Below are 25,323 nucleotides of genomic sequence, written 5' to 3'. Positions count from 1 at the left end.
CCCTTAGGGAGTTGGCGCAGGGTCCTCACAAGTGGCTGCCCGCGCCTGCGGACCAGCCCATCTCAGGGGCTCCAGGCGACTAGCCATCGGGAGCCGCGCCTGTGTGCGCTGGCCGAGCGGCCGCCCCGGAAATGACGCGCTGCCCCGCTGGCCGTGCGGAAGTGGCGATGGCGGAGCTGTACGTGAAGCCGGGTGAGTGTTGCGGCCGGTCTAGGGGCGCTAGGTGCTCGCGGCGGGCTGGGGGCGGCTAAGGCGCGGGGTGCAGACCTGTCTCCCTCAGCCTCTATATAACGCTCCGGTGAAATCCCAGTCTCGCTTCACCTCCGCAGGCAACAAGGAGCGCGGCTGGAACGACCCGCCGCAGTTCTCATACGGGCTGCAGACCCAGGCTGGCGGGCCCAAGCGCACGCCGCTCACCAAGAGGGTCGCCGCTCCCCAGGATGGATCCCCCAGAGGTGCGTGGGGACCCTTTGCGGGGAGACCGGCGGAGAATGGGTGGTGTCAGGGATAAGCATGTTCCGAGGGCCTTTTTCTCTCCTCCGAGGACTCCCTAAAGAGAGATTGGGGCCCCAGTAAGGGGCTCATGGCAGGCACTTTTCCGAGCCCCCTCTCTGCTGCTCAGATTAATAAATGGTATGTTGGTTTAAAAAGACTCTTTCTATATTTTCACCTTAGGTGATCATATCTAGACCTGTGGCTTTTAAGTTTTCAAATTTGACTTCCAACCTAGACCTCTGCCCACAACCCCATAGCGGTATGCCCATTTGTCTATTCTACCTCTTCATTTGGGTATATAAGAAGCATCTTAGACTTAACGTGTTATTCAATCATTCACTTACTTAATCACTGTTATTTACTGAGCACCAACAATGAGCCAGGCACTGTTTGAGGGTGATGTAGACAGCAGCGAACAAGACAAAAGGTCTCTGCTTTCAGGGAATCCACACACTAGCACTACAGTAAAATAATAATGGTAAGGGGTCCAAGACAAATAAAACAGAGTGATGTGATATGCGACTGGTGAGTTAACTGACTTAGGGGCGGACATTTAAGCCACACAAAGATCATGCAGAAGAGCTTTCCAAGCCTACGATAACAGCTAGTGCAAAGGCCCTGAGGTAAGAACACGTTTGGCCAATTCAGAGACCGAGGGAAAACAGAGTGGCTAGAGCATAGTGAGTTTTGTAAACCAGGATACGTAAAGTTGGAAGCCATTGAAAAGTTTAAAGCAGAGGCTGCCTTTCCCCCTGAGAATTTCCTAGGGCATTAAGTGGGGTGTGGCCCCCAGAAAGGGGCTCAGGTTTGATTTTTTCAGCAACTTCCATTCTCCACACCCTTTCCACTCTAGAAAAATATAAGGCAGGGTTTCTCAATCTCACCACTATTGGTATGTTGGGCCAGATAATGCTTTTTTATGGGGGAATGTCTTATATATTGTAGCATGTTTAGCAGCATTGGTGACTTCTACCCAGTAGATGCCAGTAGCACCCACTTGGTGGTGAGAACCAAAACTGTCTCCAAACATTTGCCCAGGGGCACAATCTTCCCAGCTTCAAAACCACTTCATACATCTTAAAAAAATCACTGTGCCTGCAGTGTGGAAGACAAGATTTTAGGGAAGAAGTGGAAAGAAAAAAAAGTGGAAGAGGGAAGCCTAGAGAAGACAAGAGAGGCTGGGATGCAGAGTACAGCTGGAGAGATGGCTTTTGATAGGAGCAGGAACCTTTCATCCATTAGAGGAAGAAGGACAGTGCCTACAGATGCAGTTGGGTTAGAAGTGGTGGTGGGAAGATGAGGGTTCCTGTTTAATGAGCTCTGTTTTTCTCAATGAAATATGAGGCAGAGTCAGAAGTAGACAGCACAGAAAGGGAGAGAGGGGGAGAAGGTGGAAAAGTTTAGATATATGAAAATAGTGGCTCTAAATAGTGGAAAAACGAGGCAAAGTGTCCAGGCAGTGTTTGATACCTTTTAAAATCTGTGGCCATGAATTTAAAGTGTAATTCATTAGCATGGTTCTGTTTTTCCTCCCAAGTACAGGCAAGTTGGCTTTAACCAGGAAAGTTGGACAATAGGAGGTGATAAAGGAGGTAAGAGTATTTATAAGGGAGTGATTTTAATGCACCATGAAGTCAAAGTAGCTAAACTGGAAGGGTAGGAGGGGTGATCAGATTTTGGAGGTGACAGTGTCGTTAACAAGCCAGAGGGAAATGAGAGGCTGAGGTAGGGTGGGAAAAAATGACTATTGGAGCGAGGTCAAGTATTCGAGAGGCCAAATTATTAGATGAATTAATTCATGTGGATGCTGATACCCAAAAGTAAATTCTTGACTTTTCTCTAGTCTTTTTTCTCAGTGATTCCCATTACCCAAGGGTCATCTTGACTTTTTTTTCCCTCACCCCCAATCCACCAAGTTCTATTGCTACCTCCTCCTAAATAAACTTCAGACCACTCCATTTTCCCTCATGTACTCTTTCACCCGAGTCCATGCCAGCATTCTCTCTTTCCTGGACTACTCAACTCCCCAGCTAGTTGTGTCTGCCTCCATCTTTGACCAGTTCTCATCAGTTTTTCATAGCATACATCTTAAAAAATGTCTGGTGACTACTTTCTTCAGTGTTAATTTTCAGACACACAGGCCTTGTTTCTGTCCCTTGAACAAGTCAACACTTTTCCTGCATCTTAGGCATTGCCCTTACCTACACCCGGTACATACTCCTTTAACTCTTCATAGCTGCATCTATCTCATCCATTATTTCTCAACTTAATAAAAACAGCTAAGGCTCACACTTGTAATCCTAGCACTCTGGGAGGCTCAGGCAGAAGGATTGCTTGAGGTCAGGGGTTCAAGACCAGCCTGAGCAAGAGCGAGACCCTGTCTCTACTAAAAATAGAAAAAAATCAGCTGGGCGTGGTGGCGTGCTCTTGCAGTCCCAGCTACTCGGGATGCTGAGGCAGGAGGATCGCTTGAGCCCAGGAGTTTGAGGCTGCAGTGAGCTATGCTGATGCCCTGCACTCTAGCCAGGGCAACAGAGTGAGACTCTCAAAAAATAAAAATAAAAAAATAAAAACAGCTAAGTTTGAACCCAAGCTTAGAGGTTAAAAGTAACTCGCTGAAGATCAGAGTGGGTGAGCTGGGATAAATTTAGTTGTCACATCAGAAGACCTTCCTTGAACTCTTAGTCTAGATAGATCCCCCTGTTCATCTTTATTACATAATCCATTTTATTTCTTTGTAGCATATAACACAATTTGGTAATTTTCTTGTGTTCCCCCCCACCCCCTAGAATTTAAGCTTTCTGAGGTCAGAAACCTAATCTTTCTGTTTTACTTTTCTTACCTTTGGTCCCTAGCACATTGTCTGGCATATGGTAGAGACTGCATAAATACACATTTTTGAATGAGTTGTCCCAGAAGCCCTTCTTAGAAGGGGCAAATTCAGCATTGAGCTTCTTGCATATTTAAGTCATCTTGCTTGATCCTGCTCTTACCTTTTCAGTCCCCACCTCAGAGACTTCTGGGCTCCCCGCAATGGGGCCTCCACCTCCTTCAAGTAAAGTTCCCAGGCCCCCACCTGTGGGGAGTTGTCCTGCCTTTGGTGTGGAGCCCACAAGTTTCCCAGTTGAGTCTGAAGCTCTGATGGAGGATGTGCTGGGACCTTTGGAACAGGCATTGGAGGATTGCCGTGGCCACACGAGGGTAAGCCCTGGCACTCCAGAGGGTGGAGAGGGCTCCCAGTCATAGCCAGATGTGGGTACAGCTCCCAGAGGTAGATCCTCTGACACTATGGGCAATGGCTATTAATTCTTTTAGTTACAGACCTTTTCAGAATCTGTTGGGGCCTTCCCAGAAAAATGAACACAAGATTTCAGGAGGGTTCAGAGGACTTCAATAGAAGAGGCTTGTGGGAGCAAGAGTTGAATTCAGCTCCCATTAGTGAACCGGTAACAGCCTGATTTTCTGTACCTCCAAGCCATTCAGAGCAGATCCTGCTGACTTTGTGCTCAATCTGGGAGAAAAAAATCTTATTTATACTGTTTCCTAAGTCTGTGGAGGCAAGGGATCTAAGGAATGTCTTAAAGGAAAGAAAGAGGGAGTGTCGTGGTAATTTCACCTCTTTGGCTTTTAGTTTCCTTATCTGTGAAGTAACATAAGCTTCTGAGGGTCTGAGAAGCCTTTGAAATTTAAAAATTCTAGCCATACATGCATTTTTCTTGGGAGGAGATCTATAGGTTTCATCAGGTTCTCAGTGGGTGCTGCTAACTTTTGGGTAAAGAATCAGAACTCTGAAGATGAAGTGTAAAGTTCCTAGGCCAGAGAAAGCAGGTGCTTCCTACATAGTGCTGCCATCACCTCCCCCTGTTGGGTTGGCAGCACTGAATTGGAGGGGGCTTCTGTCTCAGAAGCAGGTATGTGATGACATCAGTCGACGCCTGGCACTGCTGCAGGAACAGTGGGCTGGAGGGAAGTTGTCAATGCCTGTAAAGAAGAGGATGGCTATACTAGTGCGAGGTATGGGTGGGTTCCCTGGTACAGCCTAAGTCCCTCATCTTGCCATGATTGGCTGAGCTGGAACTGGTGCTGAGATTTTGACTAATTGGGAGGGGGGAGGTACAGGAGCTGTCTCTTTTATCCTAGGCTGCTTGTTCAACCCCTCTGTTTCCTCAGAGCTTTCAAACCACCAGTGGGATGCAGCAGATGACATCCACCGCTCACTCATGGTTGACCATGTGACTGAGGTCAGTCAGTGGATGGTGGGAGTTAAAAGATTAATTGCGGAAAAGAGGAGCCTGTCTGCGGAGGAGGAGGCCAATGAAGAGAAATCTGCTGCCACAGCTGAGGAGAACCAGACCATACCAGGCTTCCAGCAGGCTCCATAATCCTGTGGGTTCCCCAGACTCACCTGACACAATCTCCTATGCCTTGGTGTGGGAGGCCTTCTTTCACTTGGCTTCCTCTTACCACCAGGGAGGCTGTCTGTCTCATTCAGCCTGACTTACCTCTGTGGGAAGAGGTTGCACCTGGGCCAGAGGGAGGTCATTTGTTACCCATTAACACAGGCAGTTCAATAAAAACATCTCAGTGGTGGGCTTTGGGTAGGTGGGAGAGATAGATGAGCCCTTCCTATGCCAAACTAGTCCCCTCTGTTGTCCTCAACTTCCCTGCTCCCTGTGTACCCTGCAAACCGCTTTTCTCCTTCCTCCATTCATCATGAAGGGCCTTGCTGGGCACGACCAGATTGCTGACTACCACTTTCCCCAAGATTAGACTGAAAAGCACATTCCTCACCGGGCAGAGTAGCCCTGTCTTTGGATGATTTCATTTCAGCCTGAGAACAGGCTCAAACAACACGGGGAGCCTTTCCCTTAACAAAAAGTAAAGACTGTCCTGTTTGCACTGTATCACCCTTGAGATATATAGATAGGTGCCACAGAGATTAAAACCACATTGGGGTTTTTGCTGTGTAAACTGAAGGATAAAAAAACCACATTACTGAGATTTGGGATCATAACTTTATCTGACTCAACCACACTAGTATCTGCCTCATACTGGCCTTCAACGTGGGCCCTAAAGTCTATTCTAACCCTTTGAGAACAGAGCTGCGTGGAAAGGGACAGAGAGGTCCTTGGTGGATATCATCTTGTGAGAAAGGAAGTTACATGTTTTCAGTGTTGGAATAGGGGGACTGGTGAGAAGCAGAAAAGGCATGGGGGAAAGACTGGGGATGACTATAGGCAGGGACAGCACCTCTTTTCCAAAAGTCCTGCTTTGGATAGGGGAGGAGCCGCTGGGGAGGCTCAGTCCCAGGAATGTTGCTTCCTGGAAAGGCAGCAACAGCCTTTGGCAAGGGCCAGGCTATTGCTGTTTATGGTTTGGCAGCTCCAGCAGCCTGCCTCATTGCTGCTAAAAGTGGGCCGGGTGGAAGCTGGGAATGAATGGACCTCCGGCGATCAGCATTGAGGAGAACACTGGAGCCAAGGCATTTCTCTGAATGTTTACTAAGCAACCAGAAGGTGACATACTCCATCCCCCACAGTCGCAGCCCCTAAGCATAGAGAGCCTGGGGTTGAGAGGAGTCCCTACAGACCAAAGAGAAAGCAGAGCCAAGGACTTGGCAAGTTGCCCACTCCTATCCCTGGTCTAGCTGCCTCAGAACTAAAGGAGGCCCAGAACCAACAAATCACTCCCTTCCAGATTAGATGAGGCCAGCTGGCCTCTGGATACCCCAGAAGAGGTGGTGGCAGCAGTGGCCGAGGGATCCCTCTATAACTCCACACACAGGGTCATCTGCACTGGATTAGATGTCCATTTCAAATTGTGCATCATCTGGAGAGAGAAAAGGCAGGAGGACTGGTTGCTGGTCTGAGAGTCTGCAGGCTCACAGCATCAGTGCAGAAACCCCTCTTGGAAATGAACCCCCGCTCTACTTCACAGGGGCATTCGAACTCAAAGGCTGGGGCAATCCTTAATTCCTGCTTTCCTTACCGGGTATCTCTTCCTCTGTCTCCTTCTGCTCCTTCAGCTTGGAGGGTGGGGCTGTTGGGGGAGTTGTGACCCCGGGAATCTGAGGGAGGCAGCAGGGGGGTGTCCGGGCAATGAGTGAGTTCTTGCACTCCAGCAGGAACTTTCAGTCGTAGTTGATCCTGGTGCCTGTCAAGGGGTAGGGGCTACGGTAAGAGTCAGGAGTTTGGGTACAGAGGCTACTGGAGCCCCAGACACAGGCCTTGTAGGAACTGGGGGTTGTGGGTGGTGGTGTCACATTTCCCTGTGTATCAAAGGGCATCTGCTCTGCAGTCCTGCTAGGATCTTAACTGACGAGACTTCACAGCAAGTAACCAAGATGTGGCTAAAAACCATAAACAAGTGGGGCATCCCAGCAGGTTCAGGCAGGGGCTTTAGGTTTGGGGGAACATCAGGTCTTGGCTCTAAGAAGAGCACCAAACTTGGAGCTCAGGTACTTCAGGCTGCTGCTCTGGAACTTCCTTGCTTTGGTTCACAAGATGGGGCCCAGCCTTCCAGCCTCACTTGGATCAAGAAGTCAAATAGCAGTTGTGAAGGGTGTCACCCAGTGTTACCACCTGGGCCATTATCTCCTGCAGGGAGGAGCTGCGTTCCCAGTGAAACACGGGGACATGCTGTTCTTATCCTGACCCCTCCCAAGTACTATAAGGCTCAGCCTAGCCCAGAGGAACTTGGCCTGTGTGGTGTCCTCAAAAGGCCCTACCCTGTTCTCTCCCCTCCCCTCCCCTCCCCCGCGGCAGGAACCTCTGGGTCGGGTGCCCAGCAGCTCGTGATCCCAGGCCATCAGCCAGCTGCACATAAACGGAGTACCCACCCCCAACTGCTCTAGCTTTGCAAGACCCGGTGTTTCCTGCGGAGGCCACGCTCAGTTAGGGGCCTCAGCTGTTACACCCAGGAGGCAAAGTCGCAAGGGGTGGGAGCATGTGCAAGGCGCCCAGAACCCAGCCCCCTGTGAAGGATTACAGCCACATACCCGGAAGCTAGGCTTATGGCCTCGTTGCATCACTTCAAGGTTTTTGGGAACTGAGCTTCGGCTCCAAACATCCTCACCCAAAGCTACAAACAGCAGAGGGGCCTGCGCACGCGTCCAAGGCCCGCAAATCCACAACCCCATCCCACGATAGCACGCATGCGCTGGTTTGCCCGCAGCCTGCGGCCCCGGCCCCCGCCCCGGCCACCTGACCTCCCGGGGTAGTGGCGTATAGCGTGCCCCCTGGCGTGGTGCTGTAGCAGTCGGACAGCCGCTCCCGACCCCCGGGAATCGGGCAGCTTGTGGACGTGGACATAGCGTGCAGGAGAAGCAGGAAGGAAACCAGCTAGTGCTGAGATCGCGGAGCACTGCTCAGTCTGAGGCGGACTCAACCGACCACGTGCAGCCGCGGGCAACACTAGGACTACGCCACGCCCGCCGTCATTCAACCCGGCGAGGGGCCCCGCCCTACCCGCTAAGGACCAAGCCTTGACTCAGAGAAAGCTGGAAAGGGTCTGAGTCCCGGTCCCCACACCGACCTCCAGTTCCTCCGGGCCTAGCACTGGACAACCTGCCTCTGAGTGCTGCAGCAGCTCAGCTATTTACTATTTACAGCTGGGCACTGGGGGGGCAGGTGAGAGAGGGCAAGTGTTGCTGTCCAGTGTTAACTCATCCGTTCTTTGCAGCAGTTTGGACAGTAAAGCACGGTTAGTAGCCAAAGTCATGTATCCTCTAGGAGAGGAAACTGGGATTCAAACCTGAGTGCATCTGATTCCAGAGCCTGTGCCCTTTAAGCAAAGCTGTGTACTGCCTTCCATAAACAATAATAGTACAGGGTGAGCACCTAGAATGGCCGGGAGCCCAGCATGAAGGGGAAGGTCAGGGAGGGCTGGCGGGCTTTCTGAAGAAGCGATACCTGTACTAATTTAATTAAAAGGTAAGTAAAAGCTGGGGCATAGGGGAAGCTGCATGAGGCATCACCAGTGGGGAAACTTGTCCATTGATCTCTGGACTACAGTTAACTAAGGAAGGGCAGGGGGGTGGTGAGGAGGGCTTGGTCTTTAGCTTTCAGAAAAAAAGTAGGAGAGAGTTTGGCCTTGGAAATAAGATTTTTTGATGTAGGAACAAAATGATAGGCCGGAGACATGGTGGAAGAGTTAAGTACTACGTCTAGTACCTACACACACTAAAAATCTTGACTTCATCCAGTTGTCCTCTGTTTGGCTTCCTCAAAGTCAGTACTGCCTCATTCCCACCCCGCCCCCCAAAACTAAGTGGACTATTTGCATGGATTTATCAATATGACCTCAGCTCAGACTTCGTATTTTCCCTTAGCTCTGATTACTCATTTCTAAAAAATTGTACTTTATAAATCAGTGCTTCTCAAACTTTAGTGTGCATATAAATCATGTGGAGATCGTATTAAAATGAGAATTCTGATACAGGTCTGTGGGGAGATTCTGGATTTTTAATACAATCCCAGGTAATGCAGATGCTTCAAGTCCTCAGAATCACATTTTGGGTAGCAAGGGTGTGTGTGTGTGTGTGTGTGTGTGTGTATATATATATATATATATATTTTTTTTTTTAAATAATTGAGACAGAGTCTCGCTCTGTTGCCCAGGCTAGAGTGAGTGCCGTGGCGTCAGCCTAGCTCACACCAACCTCAAACTCCTGGACTTAAGCGATCCTACTGCCTCAGCCTCCCGAGTAGCTGGGACTACAGGCATGTGCCACCATGCCCAGCTAATTTTTTCTATATGTATCTTTAGTTGGCTGGGTATGTATATTTTTTGTCCCCTCAAAAGGTTTTTGAGTCTCTTACAAAATGGTACATGCCTAAATGAAGTGTTTTAGTAGTGCTGGAGGGTAGCTTGCAAGCAGATTGTGGAGAGCCATTTAAGAAAAACTCAGCTTGTTTTTTTTTTTTTTTTTTTTGGATAGCTCAGTTTTTACACAAGGTGATGAAGTAGTCTGATGGGGGAAATGGGGTAGAGGATGGTGAGATTGAAGGTGGGGAGTCCAACCCAATAAAACCAGATGGGCAAAAGTGCAATGGCTATGGGGATGGAAAGAAGTGGATGAGATTTCAGATACACAGAGAAGGAAGAATAAGATGATTCATTAAGGGTGGGGGTGAGGGAAAGGGAGATAAGTCTGGATAATTCTCAGTCTTTTGGCTTGAGAGTCTTGGTGGCTAAGTAGTCCCAACTAATACAATAAGGAAAACAAGAAGATGGGCATATTATTGGTTTCAAGTGCAGGGGAACAACCCTGGGTTAGTGACTCCGATTTGGGTGTAGTGAAATCCAAGAGAGTGGGATGAGATCACTGGGGAAAAGATACAGTGTAAGAGGAGGCCTGGGCATATCAACATTTATTTAAGGGATAGTAAAGAAACAGGATTCACCAAAAGAGACTGAGAAAGACCAGTTAAAAAAAGGAGTAGGAGAGAAGTGTCAAAGGTTTTCAAGAAGGATCAGTGTGGAAGTGAGGTCTTCCTTCCACTAATCTCTACTACAAAACAGCAGCAGCAATTACTACTACTATAGTGACTGCTGCTTGCAGCTAACTTTTCTGGAGATACTGTGTGCTATAAGGGCTAGGGACTAGGTATTTGGCTTTAGAGAGAAAGCCAGATTCATTATCCATGCGATCTGGATGAAGGAACAGGAGTTTAAATCAGAGGGCCAATACTATTTCCCCATTAGAACATGGAAGCTTTAAAAACAAAATACCTATGCCCAGGTCCTATCCCCAGAGATTATGATTAAACCCACAAGGAAATATCAGGTCTCTGCTACCAGGCAAAGTGCTCTGGACTCACACCAGTAATATTAAGATAAAACAGGAATGTGAAAAGTAATTACAAAATAGGTTTGAAATCAGATCATCTGATTTATGACCTTGTTTTCCAAATTAGGTCCTGAAGCCCAGAATTATGGCCTTTATGAGAGGTAGTCTTAACACACTTAAGTTTTTGATACTTAAAACTACCTTTCACCCATTGCCTACAGGAGAGAGAGTGAAGGTGAAGGAACCTGCTTGTTGGCTAATGACAAATCATTGAGGATGAATAGAAAATGCAGCATTATCAGAACCCCTCACCCCAAGACAGAGTCCATTGGGAGGACATCACAACCAGCCACACTTCTTGGTAGAAGTGCTTCTTGCTAGTCAGAGAACAAGATGTTCAGCAACTGTTTTCCTACAGGCTTGCTTGCCTCTTCCTGGGTTTACAATGTGGTCCAGAGGTCTTAAAACAGCTAGATAGAACCACCTATACTAAGTACTCCTTTTTGTTTGGCTTGAAACTATAATGTGACCAGTCTTTCCCCTTCTATAAGCTAACTCAAACCAAGGATGGTCTCCTCTTGCACTAGTATTGAGATTTAGAACAGGATTTGGCCACAATCTACATGAACAGATGGAAACTGTAGTTTCAAGTCCTGGGATTTCTTACCTCTGGTTAGGAGAGGCCACCATTGGCTGTCCAACTCTCTTCTTCGGTCTGGTTAGCTGAGTTGATGGGATTTCCCCTTTGAGAGCAGGGACTGAAGGAAGCAGACTGGCCTATAAAAGGGCAAGTCAGCACACTGTAGCCACAATAGGTTTAAAGGGTCTTAAAACATCAATAATTTTATTGGTGGTAGAATTTTATTACATTGAACACTATTTGAAATAAGTGGGTCCAGAAACCTTGATAATATAGTTTTATTCCTTGAAAGAGCTATTATTCTCACAGGGTTTGATCTGTGCCTTAGCAAGATGTTTCTTAATGACTTGAGGGCTCACTATGGATATGCAAGGTTTTCTCCTGCCTCTACTAAAATCTCAAAATCAATACGGGCTTCCTCAACAGCAAGCTTTTGATTCCTTATCAGAACCAATGCTAGGGGCTCTCAAACCACAGCACTGTAAACATTCTAATGGCTTCCAGTATTCCCATACATTATATTCTCATTCACAAGAAAAAGAAGAAAACCTGTGTTAGAACTAGAAGGCTCTTTTGAGTTCATTTAAGTTCAATTTCATTTTCATGTTTCATGTTTACCTCAATTGATGAGGTAAACAAAGCCCAGAAAGGTGAAATGACTTGTGTAGGGTCATAAAGCTTCAGTGGCAGAAATGAAAATAGAATTTAGGCTTCTGATTACTGTTGTTCACTGTATCCATGCTTCCTCCCCCCATATCCCTTGTATATTTTGAAAGTAATGAGTTCTTACCTGAGCTAGGTTTTATCCAATGCTGAAGTTGGTAAAATAGTAGAAAAGTAATGCCAGGAAGAGGCAGGCAGAGGAAGAAGAGATTATAGCAGGCGAAATGAGGTTGGGAATAAGCTACTGGGATCCAAATAGTCAGAAAGAAAGGAAGGAAGTGCTGGTAAGAGGGAAGGGAGGATAGCATCCCAAAGAACTATTCCCAACTGCACAACTGCTGTTTCTTCCCAGTTCTCCTAAAAGTTCCTCATAATTGCCTCCTTTCCCTTCATGGGTTTTTGTTTCTGACCTGAGATAAAATTTCTCATTCTGTTGTCCTCAAGGTGCAGAGTATGAATTTAAGGGCTCCTCCAGACAAAATATACTGTAGATAGTTAAGATAGAATAAAACTCACCTTTTTGTCCCACTGAATAATTTACTAAATATTATCTCCCATTAGTGTATATTTCATCAAGAGTAGTTTCATTCATTTCACTAATTTTAGGTAATTTTTTGGTTCTTAGTGGTAAGTGGAAACAACAATATATGTAGGTGATCTGAGGGGGTCTTTTGTCCCCCCCGCAAAGGTCAGGGGGCCTCTTGAGAATACTTGATGTGGTTATTGATCACTACAAAGGCAGTAGCTTCAACACCAGTGACACTTTCCAAATCCATTCAAAATAGAAAATAAGAAATGAACTTAAGGAAGTTTTCCTATATGTAAGATGATATGGAAGACAAAAGAACCAGGTTATGTCTAACACAGAACAAACATGGTATGTCTGATCTGATGCTGGCTTTAGGACCTGGGCAGAGAAGATTAAGAGTTTCTGTTGGCTTAAGAATAAAAAAGTGCTGCTGCCTCTAGTTACTACTCTTTTTCTATGCATCCTCCTTTGCCTTGATAAGTTTTGGCTTTTCTATCAGCCTCAAACATTTTCTTTTTTATATTGCCTATAGATAAGACCAGGAAATTCAGCTATATTAAAACAAATAAGTTGATGACTACCATTTTCAGTGGGATAACTCTTCCTTCTTTATTGCATCAGATTCTTGGCATAGCCTATGGTTTGTTCAAAACAACCCATCCCAGTGTTCCTGTGTTTAGCTTGTCAAACATACTGGCTCTTCATACTTGGGGCCATGGAACTAAAGCCCAGAATAAGTCACATATTTATAAACAGTACTCAGCTGATTCAACAATACAACAGAATGACAGGAGTCACCCCCTTCTTATGTCTTAACTCAAATAAAACTTAAAACACCTATAACCAAATAAATCTTTTAGATTAAAAAAAAAAAGTCAGAAAGCACCAAAGGAACCTGAAGTTGATGATTTGGTTGTTCCTCAGTTTGTTTAGTGTCATCTGATTTAAATCCAATGATTCTTATTGACAATCTCATGATCTATAAAGAGCAAAACCTATCAATGGCCTATCTGCTAAAGTTAAGTAAGATACATTGCCAGGGCTTGAAACTTTGTCACACATAAAATGATATGGAAGACAACAAGGAAACAAGGAATGTTTAACACAGAGTAAATAGATAACTAGTCTTAAAAGTGCTTTTTTCAAGGCAGTCTAAGAATGGACTCTAAAGTGTAAAATGTTAGAAGCCTGTTACAAATACAGTATTAATGATCTGGTTCATTATGATGTGGATAGGGTGGTACCTGCATGACCACTGAAAGGATCACACCCCACTTCTAAACACTGTTCATCTTTTTATTGAATATTCTGGTAAATATTTCACATTAATACAGGCTACATTAAGTAGAGCCACTATATGACAAGAAATTTACTCAACTTTTTCCTTTTAAGTATGTAAACAATTATACATTGTATTTACCACCCTAAAAGGTTGAAATATGTAATCAACTAATTCTTGTCTGCATACAAGTAGCATTCAGTATGTTTAGCCAAAAGCACTAAGTTCATCTGATCTTAAGTTCAAAATGGCTAAACTAACCAGAGAACATAATCAGGTGGATAGGAATCAGTTTGTTCTTATACAATGGACAATCAAATTTCCATTGCTCAGAGAAAATTTCTTAGTTAGGCACATTTAAAAAAAAAATCCCCAAGGTTCTTCCAAAGTCATAGGTTTCTCAAACAAGGCTAAAGAGTTAAGACCTTCTAACTTAGTTGACATATTTGAGATGCATGTTTCCAATATGAGGTGCCCACGTGCCAGGCCAAATCTGAAAAGGGGGAGGAAAAATTGGAATTTCTAATTAGGAATCTTTAGACATTTACAAAATGAATATATAAATGCAATGGCAATTCACTGTTTCTGCCTACGAAGAATACACATACATGAAATAAAATGTTTAGTAGCATCATCTTGATATTGAAAAACTTAATTCAGATCAAAATGGTTGGTTCATGACGTTTGACATTCAGAATCTGCACTACCCACAGAATTAAAAGAACGACACGACAAATCTGAAAAATAAAAGAGCATTAAAGCCCATTTTACCTGTTGGGCATCAGTGCATTCAGTAGAATTTTGGATAACTTTTATCATAGGATTCCAAGCAGGATCTGGGTTGTGAAGTCCATTAAACAGAGGGCCTCCTGGAACATCAGCAAGCTGAGGATGAGAGGGTATTATGGTGCCTCCATACATGGAAATTGGCAGTCCCTAAAACAGGGAAAAAAGGTTTAATCATAAAACTTTTATAAATGATCCCAGAATACCAGCTTAAACCTCTTCAATTTCCCTCATTCAAAGAACTCCAGGGCTGGGCATGGTGGCTCACACAGGAGGATCACTGAGACCAGGAGTTTGAGATCAGCCTGGGCAACAGATCAAGACCCTGTCTCTAAAATAAACAAAGAACTTCAGAGGATCCTGTAATATAGCATGGCATGATGTTGAGAAAGCAGAAGTGTTTATCTGTATCCACATTTCTCAACAAGGAAGAAAAAAACCTACATTCAATATCAAGTCATCAGGAAATTTCCCATATTCCATATTTGATGAAAACATTTAATACCCTCAACTTTCCTATATTTTAGTTTCACTAATAAAGCATGTACTAAGAAGAAAAAAGGGAACTCTACATGATTACTTCCATCCATAATCCGGCTTTATGGTAGCCAGAAAACTGTCAGAACAGACAAGGCATTAGAGAGCTCATGGCCAACTGTTTAGAGACGCAGAGGCCTCTCTCAAAGCTGTGGCAGCAGAACACGAATCCCTCAGATGTTTTAGGTGGACAGGGGCATCTTCAGGATGGCGTGAGGACAAACTAACTGTGGACAATACTACCCACTTTTTTTTTTTTTTTTTTTTTCCCCGAGACAGAGTCTCACTCTGTTGCCCAGGCTAGCGTGAGTGCCGTGGCGTCAGCCTAGCTCACAGCAACCTCAAACTCCTGGGCTCAAGCAATCCTCCTGCCTCAGCCTCCCGAGTAGCTAGGACTACAGGCATGCGCCACCATGCCCGGCTAATTTTTTCTATATATATATTTAGCTGTCTATATAATTTCTTTCTATTTTTAGTAGAGATGGGGTCTTGCTCTTGCTCAGGCTGGTCTCGAACTCCTGAGCTCAAACGATCCACCCACCTCGGCCTCCCACAGTGCTAGGATTACAGGCGTGAGCCACCGCGCCCGGCCAATACTACCCACTTTTGAAATTGAGCAAAAGATCTGGCAAAGTCACAGAAACAAAGGGGAGAATTACTTCAATACAAACTATTCCTTAACATGTGACTACATTGGCTGGCGAAGTGTCAAACAAATTACAATGATGTTTGTCAACTCACTTTAGAAAAATCCACAAAACCGCTTGCCATAGGCTGATGAAAAATGTTAGAGGGGGCTACCATTCCAGAATCATCTCTCTCCATTGGTTGATGCTGGGAGAATGTGCTTGGGTCTGATAATTGTTGATGCATTGGATGGTTCCCTATCACAGACTGCGACCAACCTGATAAGCCTTCTAGAAAGAAGAATTGAAAACAGTGTTTGATATTTATTTAGATAAAACAATAATACATTACCACTTTATTCGTTTTTCATACTAAATGTGATCAAAATCTTTTCTCTGAAGAGCTCAGGCACATTCATCACAATCTTACAAGCCAAAAAAAACAAGTTCCTGAAAAACTGGGTGAAGTCCCTTGAATACCTCACTCCACCTTGTCTTTCAAAACATTAAGTGCTCTCTGAAAGAACTCAAATGATTGTTTAAGAGGGAAAGGACACTCACTTTCAATCTTTTATTTCTGATCAACTCTATATATCATCCCAATTAACATTCCAGACCGTGAGATTGGATTGGACTCCTCTTAAGTGTGAATACCCTTCCCTGAGTGTTAAGCATAGGAATTAAGTTTTATTTGTTTCTAAAAAACTAAGTTTTAATGGCAAACTCATAACTTATTTGAGATACCCTTCTAGAGAGAGGGTAAGGTAATTGTACCTGACACAGCGTTGACACCAAATGACCAGATTCCACTGTGTCCAACAGGAGCGACAAAACTGGTCCCCACAGGGGCTTGTGCAACAGACCCTCCTTGCCGAATCCGGGCCAGTCTCTCTGTTCCAATCGGGGGAGGTATTTTTCGATCCTGACTGGCACTGCCTCCTTTTGGTTGGCCCAATGTTGGTGGGGCAGAAGTGGCTGAAAGAGGTGAAGATGATCCCGAAGAAACAGATGGAATAGAAGAGTCACCTGGTGGCAAAATATTTCTCTATTGTTTTATTACATATAAAAACTTAAGAATATGAGAAGCCTTGTTGGAAAGATCTATTCCACAACATAGGTTCTGTAGAGAAATATTTCATTTTATAAGATCATTCAAATGAAAATATGTAATTCTATAAACATTAGCCTAGACTACTTCTGCCTATATTAAGCATAAAACAAATAGTCTAAGACATTTTTTCCTGATTGAACTGATCAAGGCTAGAAAGGAAACAGGCCACGTTTTACTCTAGCTCTAAATAATCTTCTCAAAACATATTGTCACATTTTAAATTAACTAAAATGTGGCAATGTTCACACAGTACCAAGCATATTATATGTAAAACAGTTGGTAGCCCTCTATACTTACTAGTTCTTTCCTTTTTTTCCCCTTTCTATAGCCTTTTTTTCCCCATAAAGAAGAAACATTAAATGTTAGCAAAGGATTGTAGGCTTAATTCAAACCTCTGATTCTTAATGGTACTCTTAAGTAATTTGGGTAGCTCTCCTTGTCAAAACATCCAGTACACTGACTACACCTCCTGATGCTCATTAAAAAAAAAAAAAAATCAAATCCTGTTCAATTCCACATACTTAAGCTAGTCTAAATATTGAAATAAATAAGTCAGAACAAAGGAATAATTTTACTTATAAATGGCAATAATGTAGTTTCATAAAATAAATCAGAAATCATACCAAATTAACCATATATATAAATTCAACAACTTCTCAGATTTGAGAAATGATGTCACAGCACTGCCCCCAAAGGGTCCTTTTGTAAAACTACTTGTAGTACCTCCTTTCTTGATCCAAGTCCCAGTACAAACATTTCTGGGTTGGAATAGCTTGACCCGTGTCAAGTTTTCTATCCTGCAAATGACTGACAATTTTTTGACATGACTGCAATACAAACCTTGAGTATCTGCCTACCATTTAGTTTACTAATGTTTAAAACATAGTGTTCCCTGAAATAAATGGTTTAGTAACTTATTCAAAACTCTCTGGGAAGAGTTCCTCCAGGATTCCTACATGAGTTTGAGGCGCTTGTCCAAGGATGGGGAGAAAAATGTTGTCTGTTGAAACTAGGAGTCCCAACAGGAGCTGGCCCTTGCAGGAAAACCCTTGTTCCTGGTATGCCGGAAAAACTTGTCAGAGGAGCAGAAGTGGAAGATGGGGAGCTGCCTGATGGGTCAATGGATGGTAACCCTGAAATAAAACATGTCCAAGACATCCAATTAGCCAAGGCTTTAAAATTAAAAGTTCGAGGTTTACTTATTCCCTTTTGAAAAGGAAGACAGCTTGTGGCTCATTTTTGTGGATCGCAGCAAAAATAATCCATTTATGTGATACTGTATTGGCCAAACCCTTTTTTCTTCTTACAATCCAGAAGAGTATCACCAAACAGCACTAGATATAGAAAAGTGAACCCAATGGCAGTCACCTGTAGTAATATTTTGGACAAATCTCAAAGCTTTTAATTGAAGGAGACATGAAATGAGAATATGTTGTAATAAAGTGGTACTACTCATCAATAACTTCTTTTGTGGTAAATCTCAAAGTACAACTTTTCATCTATATAACTACAGTCATTTGCAATGGAAGATGAGTAACAAAATCTACCAGCGTGTCCTTCCTGACAAGGAAGAAAAGCATACTATGAAACTAAGAATAATTTCAGTATTCTATCTGATAAAAAAAATCAACAGCTACAAACTATATCAAAACTTCTATCTAGTTTCTATAAAACAGAACTTAGCCATTTTCTCAAATTCCATTTATTTCTCTGGAGAATGTATTAGGAAAGGGGACAAGGGCCTGAAAAAGGATTATAGGTGCTTATTTCAGGAAAAAATAGTTAACATGAGCATCAAAATTGTCAAAACTTATCTCAAGCAGATCTTATTTTCAAAGTTTTATTTCCCATCATTTTTATAAAACAATTTTAACATGTAATTCAGGGATTTTAGTATATTAACAGGATTGTACAACCATCACCACAATCAATTTTAGAATATTTTTGTCTCCCTTAAAAGAAACTCCATACTCATTACCTGTCCCTCACTGTCCTTCTCACTGCCATATTTCTGCTTTTAAGCAACTGCTAATCTACTTTTTGTCTCTACAGATTTGCCTATTCTGGACATTTGGATAATTTGATGTGTTTTCTACTTATTGCAGACTTTCATTATGGTGCTAGGCAACTATTACCCTGTGCCCTTTTCTGAAAATAAATAAATAAATAAATAAATAAAAATAAAATAAAATAAAATTATATTTCTTAGTGCTAATGAAAGTAGATGTTAGCTAGGGTAGTGAGAATTCTGAATGTGGCTTTAAAAATTTTATAAAGTAGGAAAATAATCATTCCTGTAATAGCCTCTTGTTAATATTTTTACAGTGAAATTTGTCAGTCTTTTGTAAAGATTATAATAGCTGCGTTTTAGGCAAATAAACAGATGCTACATAAATGTATTTTTTAATAGCTTTGTTGAGATTTAATTCACAAACCGTACGATTCACCCATTTAAAGTTATACAGCTCAGTGACTTTTAGTATACTTACAGAATTGAGTATTCATCACCACAATCAATTTTTGAACATTTTCATTATCCTTAAAAGAAACCCTTAGCCATCGCCCTCTCTCCCTCTCTTCCTGCAATCCCTCCATCCTAAGTAGTCTACTTTTTGTCTCTATAGATTTGCTGATTCTAGACATTTCATATAAATGGTATCATACAATATTTGGTCTTTTGTGACTAGCTTCTTGCACTTAGCAAAATGATTTCTAAGTTCATCCATGTTACAGCATGAATCAGTACTTCATTTCTTTTTATTGCCAAGTACAAAAATATTCTGTTTTCTAGATATACTACATTTTGTTTATTTTCTTATCAATTGATGGACACTGGGCTATTTCTACTTTTTGGCAGTTATGAATAATGCTGCCATGAACATTTGTGTACCAGTTTTTGTACAGACATAGGTCTTTTGCGTAAACCTAGGAGTGAAATTACTGGGTCATATGGTAATTCTATGTTTAGCTTTTTGAGGAACAATGAAACTGTTTTTCCAAAGGGGCTATACCACTTTACATTCTACCAACAGTGTATAACAGTTTCAATTTCTCCAGACGCGTCCCCATCTTCTTAAGTATTTTCTTCTTACCTGAAAACTAGAAGAGTAAACTATTTCCATGAAAGAAGAGCATTAACAAAAGAAACCAGAGGGACAATGAAGAAACGGAGCCGTGCTTATTAATCCTGGGCCCTAGAAAGAAGGTCAAGGATGAATGTTTCTATCACAGCCTAGGCACTTGACCCTGGAGCTTCTCAAAATCTGTTCCAGTTTCCCAAAATGAAAAGTTATAATAATAAATGCCTATTTATAGAAAAGAAGAAAACAAATTCTAGAGAATATTTTGGACCACTGTCTTATGCAGGCTTAAATTTCTATTTGAAAGATGATATAACAGCTATGTTTTCCTGAAAAGTAAATGCAAATATATCTGAAATGAAAGCTAAAGCTATACGTATCTATAACTCACAAATAATTTTAAACAACATAGATCAGTTTATAATTAGCAAAAAAGGTAGCATGGGCAGTGGTACAGTTTTCCAACTGGAATAGAAATGCTAAGTGGCAATAGGCTTTTTTTTTTTTTTTTTGAGATGGAGTCTTGCTCTGTCACCTGGGCTAGAGTGCCATGGTGTCAGTCTAGCTCACAGCAAGCTCAAACTCCTAGGCTCAAGCAATCCTCCTGCCTCAGCCTCCTGAGTAGCTGGGACTACAGGCATGCACCACAATGCCTGGCTAATTTTTTTCTATATATTTTTAGTTGTCCAGCTAATCTCTTTCTATTTTTAGTCAAGACGGGGTCTTGCTCTTGCTCAGGCTGGTCTCGAACTCCTGAGCTCAAGTGATCCTCCCACCTCGGCCTCCCAGAGTGCTAGGATTACAGTTGTGAGCCACTCCATCCAGCCGGCAATAGTGCTTCTTACCCCCATTATGGGTCAGCCACATTTCTAATTTGTTTTTCAGAATAGTGCAGATTGGATGACAATTTGGCTCTTAAACTCCAGAAAATACATTCTGGTTCTTCAAATATCTCTAAGTCAAAACTGGTCTCATATCTATCTATATCTTTCTTATGATACGTCAGCAACTAATTTCTAATTTTTAGGAACCAATAGCTGAATCTAAGTTGGTCTTTTTAAAATAAGAACCTATAAATGATTGGATCTCTTCAAATAGCTGCATCTAATATTAATAATATAGAGTAATACTAAGCAAAGTTAAATCATGGCCTGGTGCCTAAGCATCTTTGCAACTTCAATTTTTAAAATCTGAGAACTGTAAACAATCACTATAATTTAAAAAAAACCTGTAAATTTGGAATCCTTAAAGTATCCCATGAGCCCTTTTTATTAATCCTCTCTGACACCAATTCTAAGAAAATGGACTGCCATAAGGTATAACCTCCTTACTATGAGACACAGATCATAGAGAAAATATAAAGCAGCTCATTGTATATTAGTGATTTACCTATAGCTCTTCTTTTTGTCTACTCTATCAGCATCATTATAAAGGGTCTTTACTATTTATGATACACTCTAATTTTTTTTTTAGAGACAAGGTCTCACTCTGTTGCCCAGGCTGAAGTGCAGTGGTATGATCATAGCTCACTGCAGCTTTAAACTCCTGGGCTCAAGTGATCCTTCCATTTCGGCCTCCTGAGTACTCAGGACTACAGGCGCATGCCACCATACCTGCCTAATTATTTTGTTATTTTCTTGCTATGTTGCCCAGGCTTCTCAAACGCATGGCCTTGATCAAGCAATCCTCCTGCCTCAACCTCCCAAACTGCTGGGATTACAGAGATGAGCCACCACACCTGGCCTCATTTCCTTAAAATCATACATTAGGTACAAAACAAATGCTTTATTATTTTCTTGGAAGATTAAATTAGGCTGTGAGAGCCCCAAACTGAGCTACATCAATAGTTAATACATAACTTACCAACTGGACTAGTAGAAACTCGCTGGGAAGGTGGTCTGAAGCCAGGTGCCTTGGAATTGTCAGGGTGCGCATTTTCCAAGTGTCCAAGTACAGAGTTACCGAGGAACGCTGACTGAACAGTGAAAGAGGCATCTGCAGCAACTCGTGAAGACAGTGGACCATCTCCCCAACCCTGGTTTGCTGGCACCTGACTGCTATCAAAAAGACTGCTGAAGTGATTGAAAAGTGTGGCTGGGCCAAATGTAGGTGGCAAAGATTTATTTGCTGGGTTTATGTGCATTTGAGAACCATTCATAATGTTCACGGCTGAAGAAAGCTGCACTGCAGCTGGTGGGCCTTGAGGTGCTGTTAAAGGAACTGGATTTGTAACAAAAATAGACTGGGGATCCTGGTGTATAGTTGCATTTGGTACCACTGAGTAAAAAGAACCTCTGGGCTGCATTCGATGAGAAACTCGAGGAGCTGGTACAGCTAACTGAGGTAAATTACTGGTGTCCTGATTATCAGTAGCAACCAATCTGGGTGATGCCAAAGTCAATGGAGCAGGTTCTGAGTTAGATGCAAAAGGCATTGACATAGGACTTAAATCAGACACACTTGATGGCTGTGCCTCCTCCTGTGTGTTACTGGAGGGAGGAGTGGGACTACTGGATGGGTGAGTTTCCGGAGCTCCTGAGGTGTTGCTGGCAGAGCTACTGCAACTATTTGCAGTTGAAGATGGGATACATAGGTTTGCCATGGGCTGGTCCTGTGTGGACACTTTCTCTTTGGTGGGTGGCACGGCAGAGAAAGACTCCATCTTTTGTGAAGAAAGCTGTGCTTGAGGAGTACTTGCAGGTAGAAATGTGGTAGGAACTTGCCCACTAGTGATAGGTGCAGAGGAGACAGAAGGCAGGGAACTACAAGTGCTTGTCACAGAAGAAATCACTGTTGCTGGAGGACTTGTCTTAGGCACACAGGCAAACAACTGCTTCCTGACTGATGAAGGAGTCCGGGTATTAGTCAGACACATTTGCTGACTTGCAGCAACTACAGAAGAGACAGTGATAGGACAACTGGCAGTAGCTAGTCCAGCAGACTCGGAGGGTAAAACAGTCCCATTCTGGTTAGGTAGACGGCTTGTATTATTATGCTTTGGAGAGCTATTTGTGTTTCCAGGATTCACAGGTCTTACTGGGAATGGTCCCCACGTGTTAGGAGAAGGTGAGAAGGTTCCTCCAAACTGGGCCATGGGTAAGCGAGGATGCCGGATCTGTTGCATAGTTTGAGCAGCCAGCAGGGCAAAATGAGGATGGGGATAAGCTAAAGGTAGAGAAACTGGGAAAGAAGAACGTACATTTGTTGGAACATTCTTATTAAGTTTATTAGTGGGCTGGAACGTAGATAATGTTGTTGCCTGTGAAGTTACAAGAGTTGGAGCACCCAAGGGAAATGCATTTTTACTGGAAGCTGCTGTGGTACCTACTCCAGATGAGAAGTTACCATGAATGGATTTGGTGCTGGTAGGTGTTCTGATATGATTTTTAGGAATCAAGTCTTCCAATTCCTTAGCAGGATCTTGAATAAGTGCATTGATGAGTTGAACTGCATATCTTGTTGATTCTGTACCACCCCTGGGAAAAAAATAATAAAAACATAAAAAATCCAGATAATATTACCATCAAATAAAATTCTTAACTGTACCATATCTAACCAAAGTATGCTTCTTATAAAATATAATTTTTACTCAGAACTAGCAACATACATACTTCACAATTACCTTATTGTGATCATTCTCTCTCCATTCTTATCTTTTTGTTTATCCACATCAATGTGGGCACCAGTAACATCTTGTATTGCAGTGATGTTGCATCCTCCTCTTCCCATTATTCTGGACACCACTGAGGCTGGAACAGATAATTTCTTTGACCTATAAAATGAAGACTACATATGAGCTTATGAAATTCAATGTCTATGAATAGTAAATGTCTTTATTAAAACAGACATATCAGTAAGTATGTTCATGGACATCTATAGAATATTATTCAAACCTTAAAGAGGAAATTCTTAAAATTAAATGGGCTGGGTTTCTTTTGTTTTGTTGTTCTTATTTTTCTGATTGGTGCTGGGAGTTGTCATCACATTGGCCCTTTTTCAGAAACTGACCTCTTTTACCACATTGAATTTAATTTAATAAAGTTAAAAATTCCATTGGCATTTCAAACAAAAATTATATTTAAATCACTCATAATCTAAGCATTCAAATCTGCCCAAAATATCACATATCTAAGCTTCAATGGCCATATGTGTTAACTTTTTCTAAATTATAATAATGAATACCATATTACTGAAATCCATACAGAATAATATATGCTAGCATATTCATTTTAAACCAGTATCAACAGCTCATACTTAGTAATAAAAAATAAAGCCTCAGGTCGATGGTGAGCTGGCATGTATTCTGAATCTAAAGTTGATTATTAGTACTTTAGCACTAGAATTACTGAGACCTGGAAAAAAAAAAAGTCTCATATTTAAACTATAAAAAAGCAACTCACAGGTAATCCAAAAAAGTCAACATTGCTTGTGTTATATAAAATATGCATGCAAAATTTATATATAGCTTCTATTAATAATTTTGCTTTAGCATATTCCAGGTCAGTACAGCACTGCAGTTTAAAGTAGTAACACATCCAAATTATTCATTAATTAATTAGGTAACCATTTCACAAGAGAAGGAGAAAGTTTATGAAAGTTAAAAAAGATGAGACTAATTCTACTTACCTCCGTACAACTTCTTTCCACCCTTCTTCTCTTTTCTGGCCCCTTTTAGGGCTAGTGAGATTCAGCTTTATGTTTGGAGAGCTTAATGGCAATGACACTGACTTGTAGCTCGTTGACAAGGAATTAGGATTCACTTCACCTTCAACTCTGAGAAGAGAAAAATATCGAGTTCAGTAAAAGATAAATTTTAAGATAGAAACTCAAGAGAATATTCTTTTATGGACAAAGTTTTGCTGAAATATTTCAGTTAAAACTTGGCATATCAACTAATGAACAAGTCAGAAAAACAGAAATAGAGCAGAGTCCTTAGTACTTTAGTATTAAAATGAATTCCGAGGCCAAAAATTAGACCATAATCAATAAAAATGACATAGATAAAAATCAAGGAATGCTAATATTTTCAACTTCAGACTATGAATCTTGTAAAAATTTCCAATAATCTCACTTTCTAAGTGGCACATGATGAACATAACATGGATAAATTTCAGTTTTGAATATTGAAGACAGATAATGTGGTAGACTTAAATTGTTCAACACAACTTGTTCTTGGATAATGTACTTCAAATTCTTGTGCCAGGCATGAAGAAGGAAAGGTGAATGTAAAGTTAACAAATCAGAAAAATTTACCGTGTTTGAGTTTTAGAAGTGGTGGTACTCATCTTTTCTTCCTGAGAATGGAGGAGTAGTGAGGGGTACCTCCTATCACTAGAGCAATTCACATCCATAGTGAAATTTAACTCTTGGCTTTTACCACCACTGCTACTCTCACTGTTGCAATCTGTGCTGTCCAAGTTATCTGAATCACTATTCCCACCTGCACCACCACCTCTAGGTTCTCCATTTATTTTATTTTTATCTGCCTTTTGCTGTGCTAAAGATATATGTTGTTCTGGTAAAATTAAATGTGCCGTGGGAGGGGTTTCCTTTGTTTTGTTCTTCTTATTTTTCCGATTGGTGCTGGGAGTTGTCACCACGTTGGCCCTTTTTTTCCCAAACACATTTGTGAATGTTGAAGATGTTGCAGAGATTCCAATTGTGGTGGTGGTGGTTGCACTAGGAGGTTCTATGGGAACTTCTTGCTCCACTGAAATTATCAAAAAGGATAAAAATCACACTGAGAGCCACAGATCTCAAAACAAATTCTGACAGAATATACCTAAA

The 25,323-nt window shown here is 42.2% G+C and overlaps 3 protein-coding genes and 1 non-coding gene across 6 annotated transcripts in view; 2 read left to right on the top strand and 2 right to left on the bottom strand.

The window, feature by feature from the left end:
- The first annotated feature begins 126 nt into the window (after positions 1–126).
- Positions 127–5,545, top strand: SRA1 (steroid receptor RNA activator 1). Of its 2 annotated transcripts, none has more exons than XM_069483739.1 (5): positions 127–192; positions 330–455; positions 3,497–3,696; positions 4,401–4,509; positions 4,666–5,545. In XM_069483739.1, the coding sequence occupies exons 1-5, from the start codon at positions 132–134 to the stop codon at positions 4,875–4,877; spliced, it is 708 nt and encodes a 235-aa protein (XP_069339840.1). In that variant the 5' UTR covers positions 127–131; the 3' UTR covers positions 4,878–5,545. The 2 variants fall into 2 exon arrangements, with proteins under 2 accessions (XP_069339840.1, XP_069339841.1); XM_069483740.1 differs by lacking the exon at positions 127–192 and adding an exon at positions 2,033–2,087 and having other exon boundaries at positions 366–455; positions 4,666–5,345.
- Positions 5,546–6,247: 702 nt separating this feature from the next.
- On the bottom strand, positions 6,248–8,250 carry EIF4EBP3 (eukaryotic translation initiation factor 4E binding protein 3). Its single transcript, XM_069483741.1, is given in 3 exon segments — positions 6,248–6,324; positions 6,484–6,648; positions 7,703–8,250. Coding segments are annotated over 3 exon segments (297 nt in total). The 5' UTR covers positions 7,806–8,250; the 3' UTR covers positions 6,248–6,295.
- A 5,150-nt stretch (positions 8,251–13,400) lies between these two features.
- Positions 13,401–25,323, bottom strand: part of ANKHD1 (ankyrin repeat and KH domain containing 1) — a 123,288-nt gene continuing 111,365 nt past the window's right edge. Inside the window, exons 26-34 of one of the 2 annotated variants that reach the window (XM_069483735.1) lie at positions 24,790–25,246; positions 24,163–24,309; positions 23,159–23,308; positions 21,400–23,012; positions 17,413–17,589; positions 16,120–16,320; positions 15,461–15,636; positions 14,168–14,332; positions 13,401–13,889 (exon numbers count right to left, since the gene is read on the bottom strand). In XM_069483735.1, the coding sequence (XP_069339836.1) occupies positions 13,830–13,889; positions 14,168–14,332; positions 15,461–15,636; positions 16,120–16,320; positions 17,413–17,589; positions 21,400–23,012; positions 23,159–23,308; positions 24,163–24,309; positions 24,790–25,246 (3,146 nt within the window). In that variant the 3' untranslated portion in view covers positions 13,401–13,829. Of the gene's footprint in view, positions 13,890–14,167; positions 14,333–15,460; positions 15,637–16,119; positions 16,372–17,412; positions 17,590–21,399; positions 23,013–23,158; positions 23,309–24,162; positions 24,310–24,789; positions 25,247–25,323 lie in introns of both variants that reach the window. The other variant, XM_069483733.1, reaches the window with a different exon arrangement.
- Positions 23,815–23,891, top strand: LOC138393306 (small nucleolar RNA SNORD45). The gene has a single exon (XR_011235132.1). It is a non-coding gene; the product is annotated as a small nucleolar RNA SNORD45 (small nucleolar RNA).

Source organism: Eulemur rufifrons, chromosome 10 (genome assembly GCF_041146395.1).
Source record: "Eulemur rufifrons isolate Redbay chromosome 10, OSU_ERuf_1, whole genome shotgun sequence".
NCBI classification, from domain to species: domain Eukaryota; kingdom Metazoa; phylum Chordata; class Mammalia; order Primates; family Lemuridae; genus Eulemur; species Eulemur rufifrons.
The sequence above is the reverse complement of the archived record's forward strand: the minus strand, read 5'-3'. Positions and strand labels throughout refer to the sequence as shown.

Coding starts and splice junctions, on each gene's coding strand:
- SRA1 (XM_069483739.1), top strand. CDS start 132: ATGACGCGCTGCCCCGCTGGCCGTGCGGAAGTGGCGATGGCGGAGCTG. Junction 3,697..4,400: donor ATTGCCGTGGCCACACGAGG/GTAAGCCCTGGC, acceptor CTTCTGTCTCAG/AAGCAGGTATGTGATGACAT. Junction 4,510..4,665: donor GATGGCTATACTAGTGCGAG/GTATGGGTGGGT, acceptor CTGTTTCCTCAG/AGCTTTCAAACCACCAGTGG.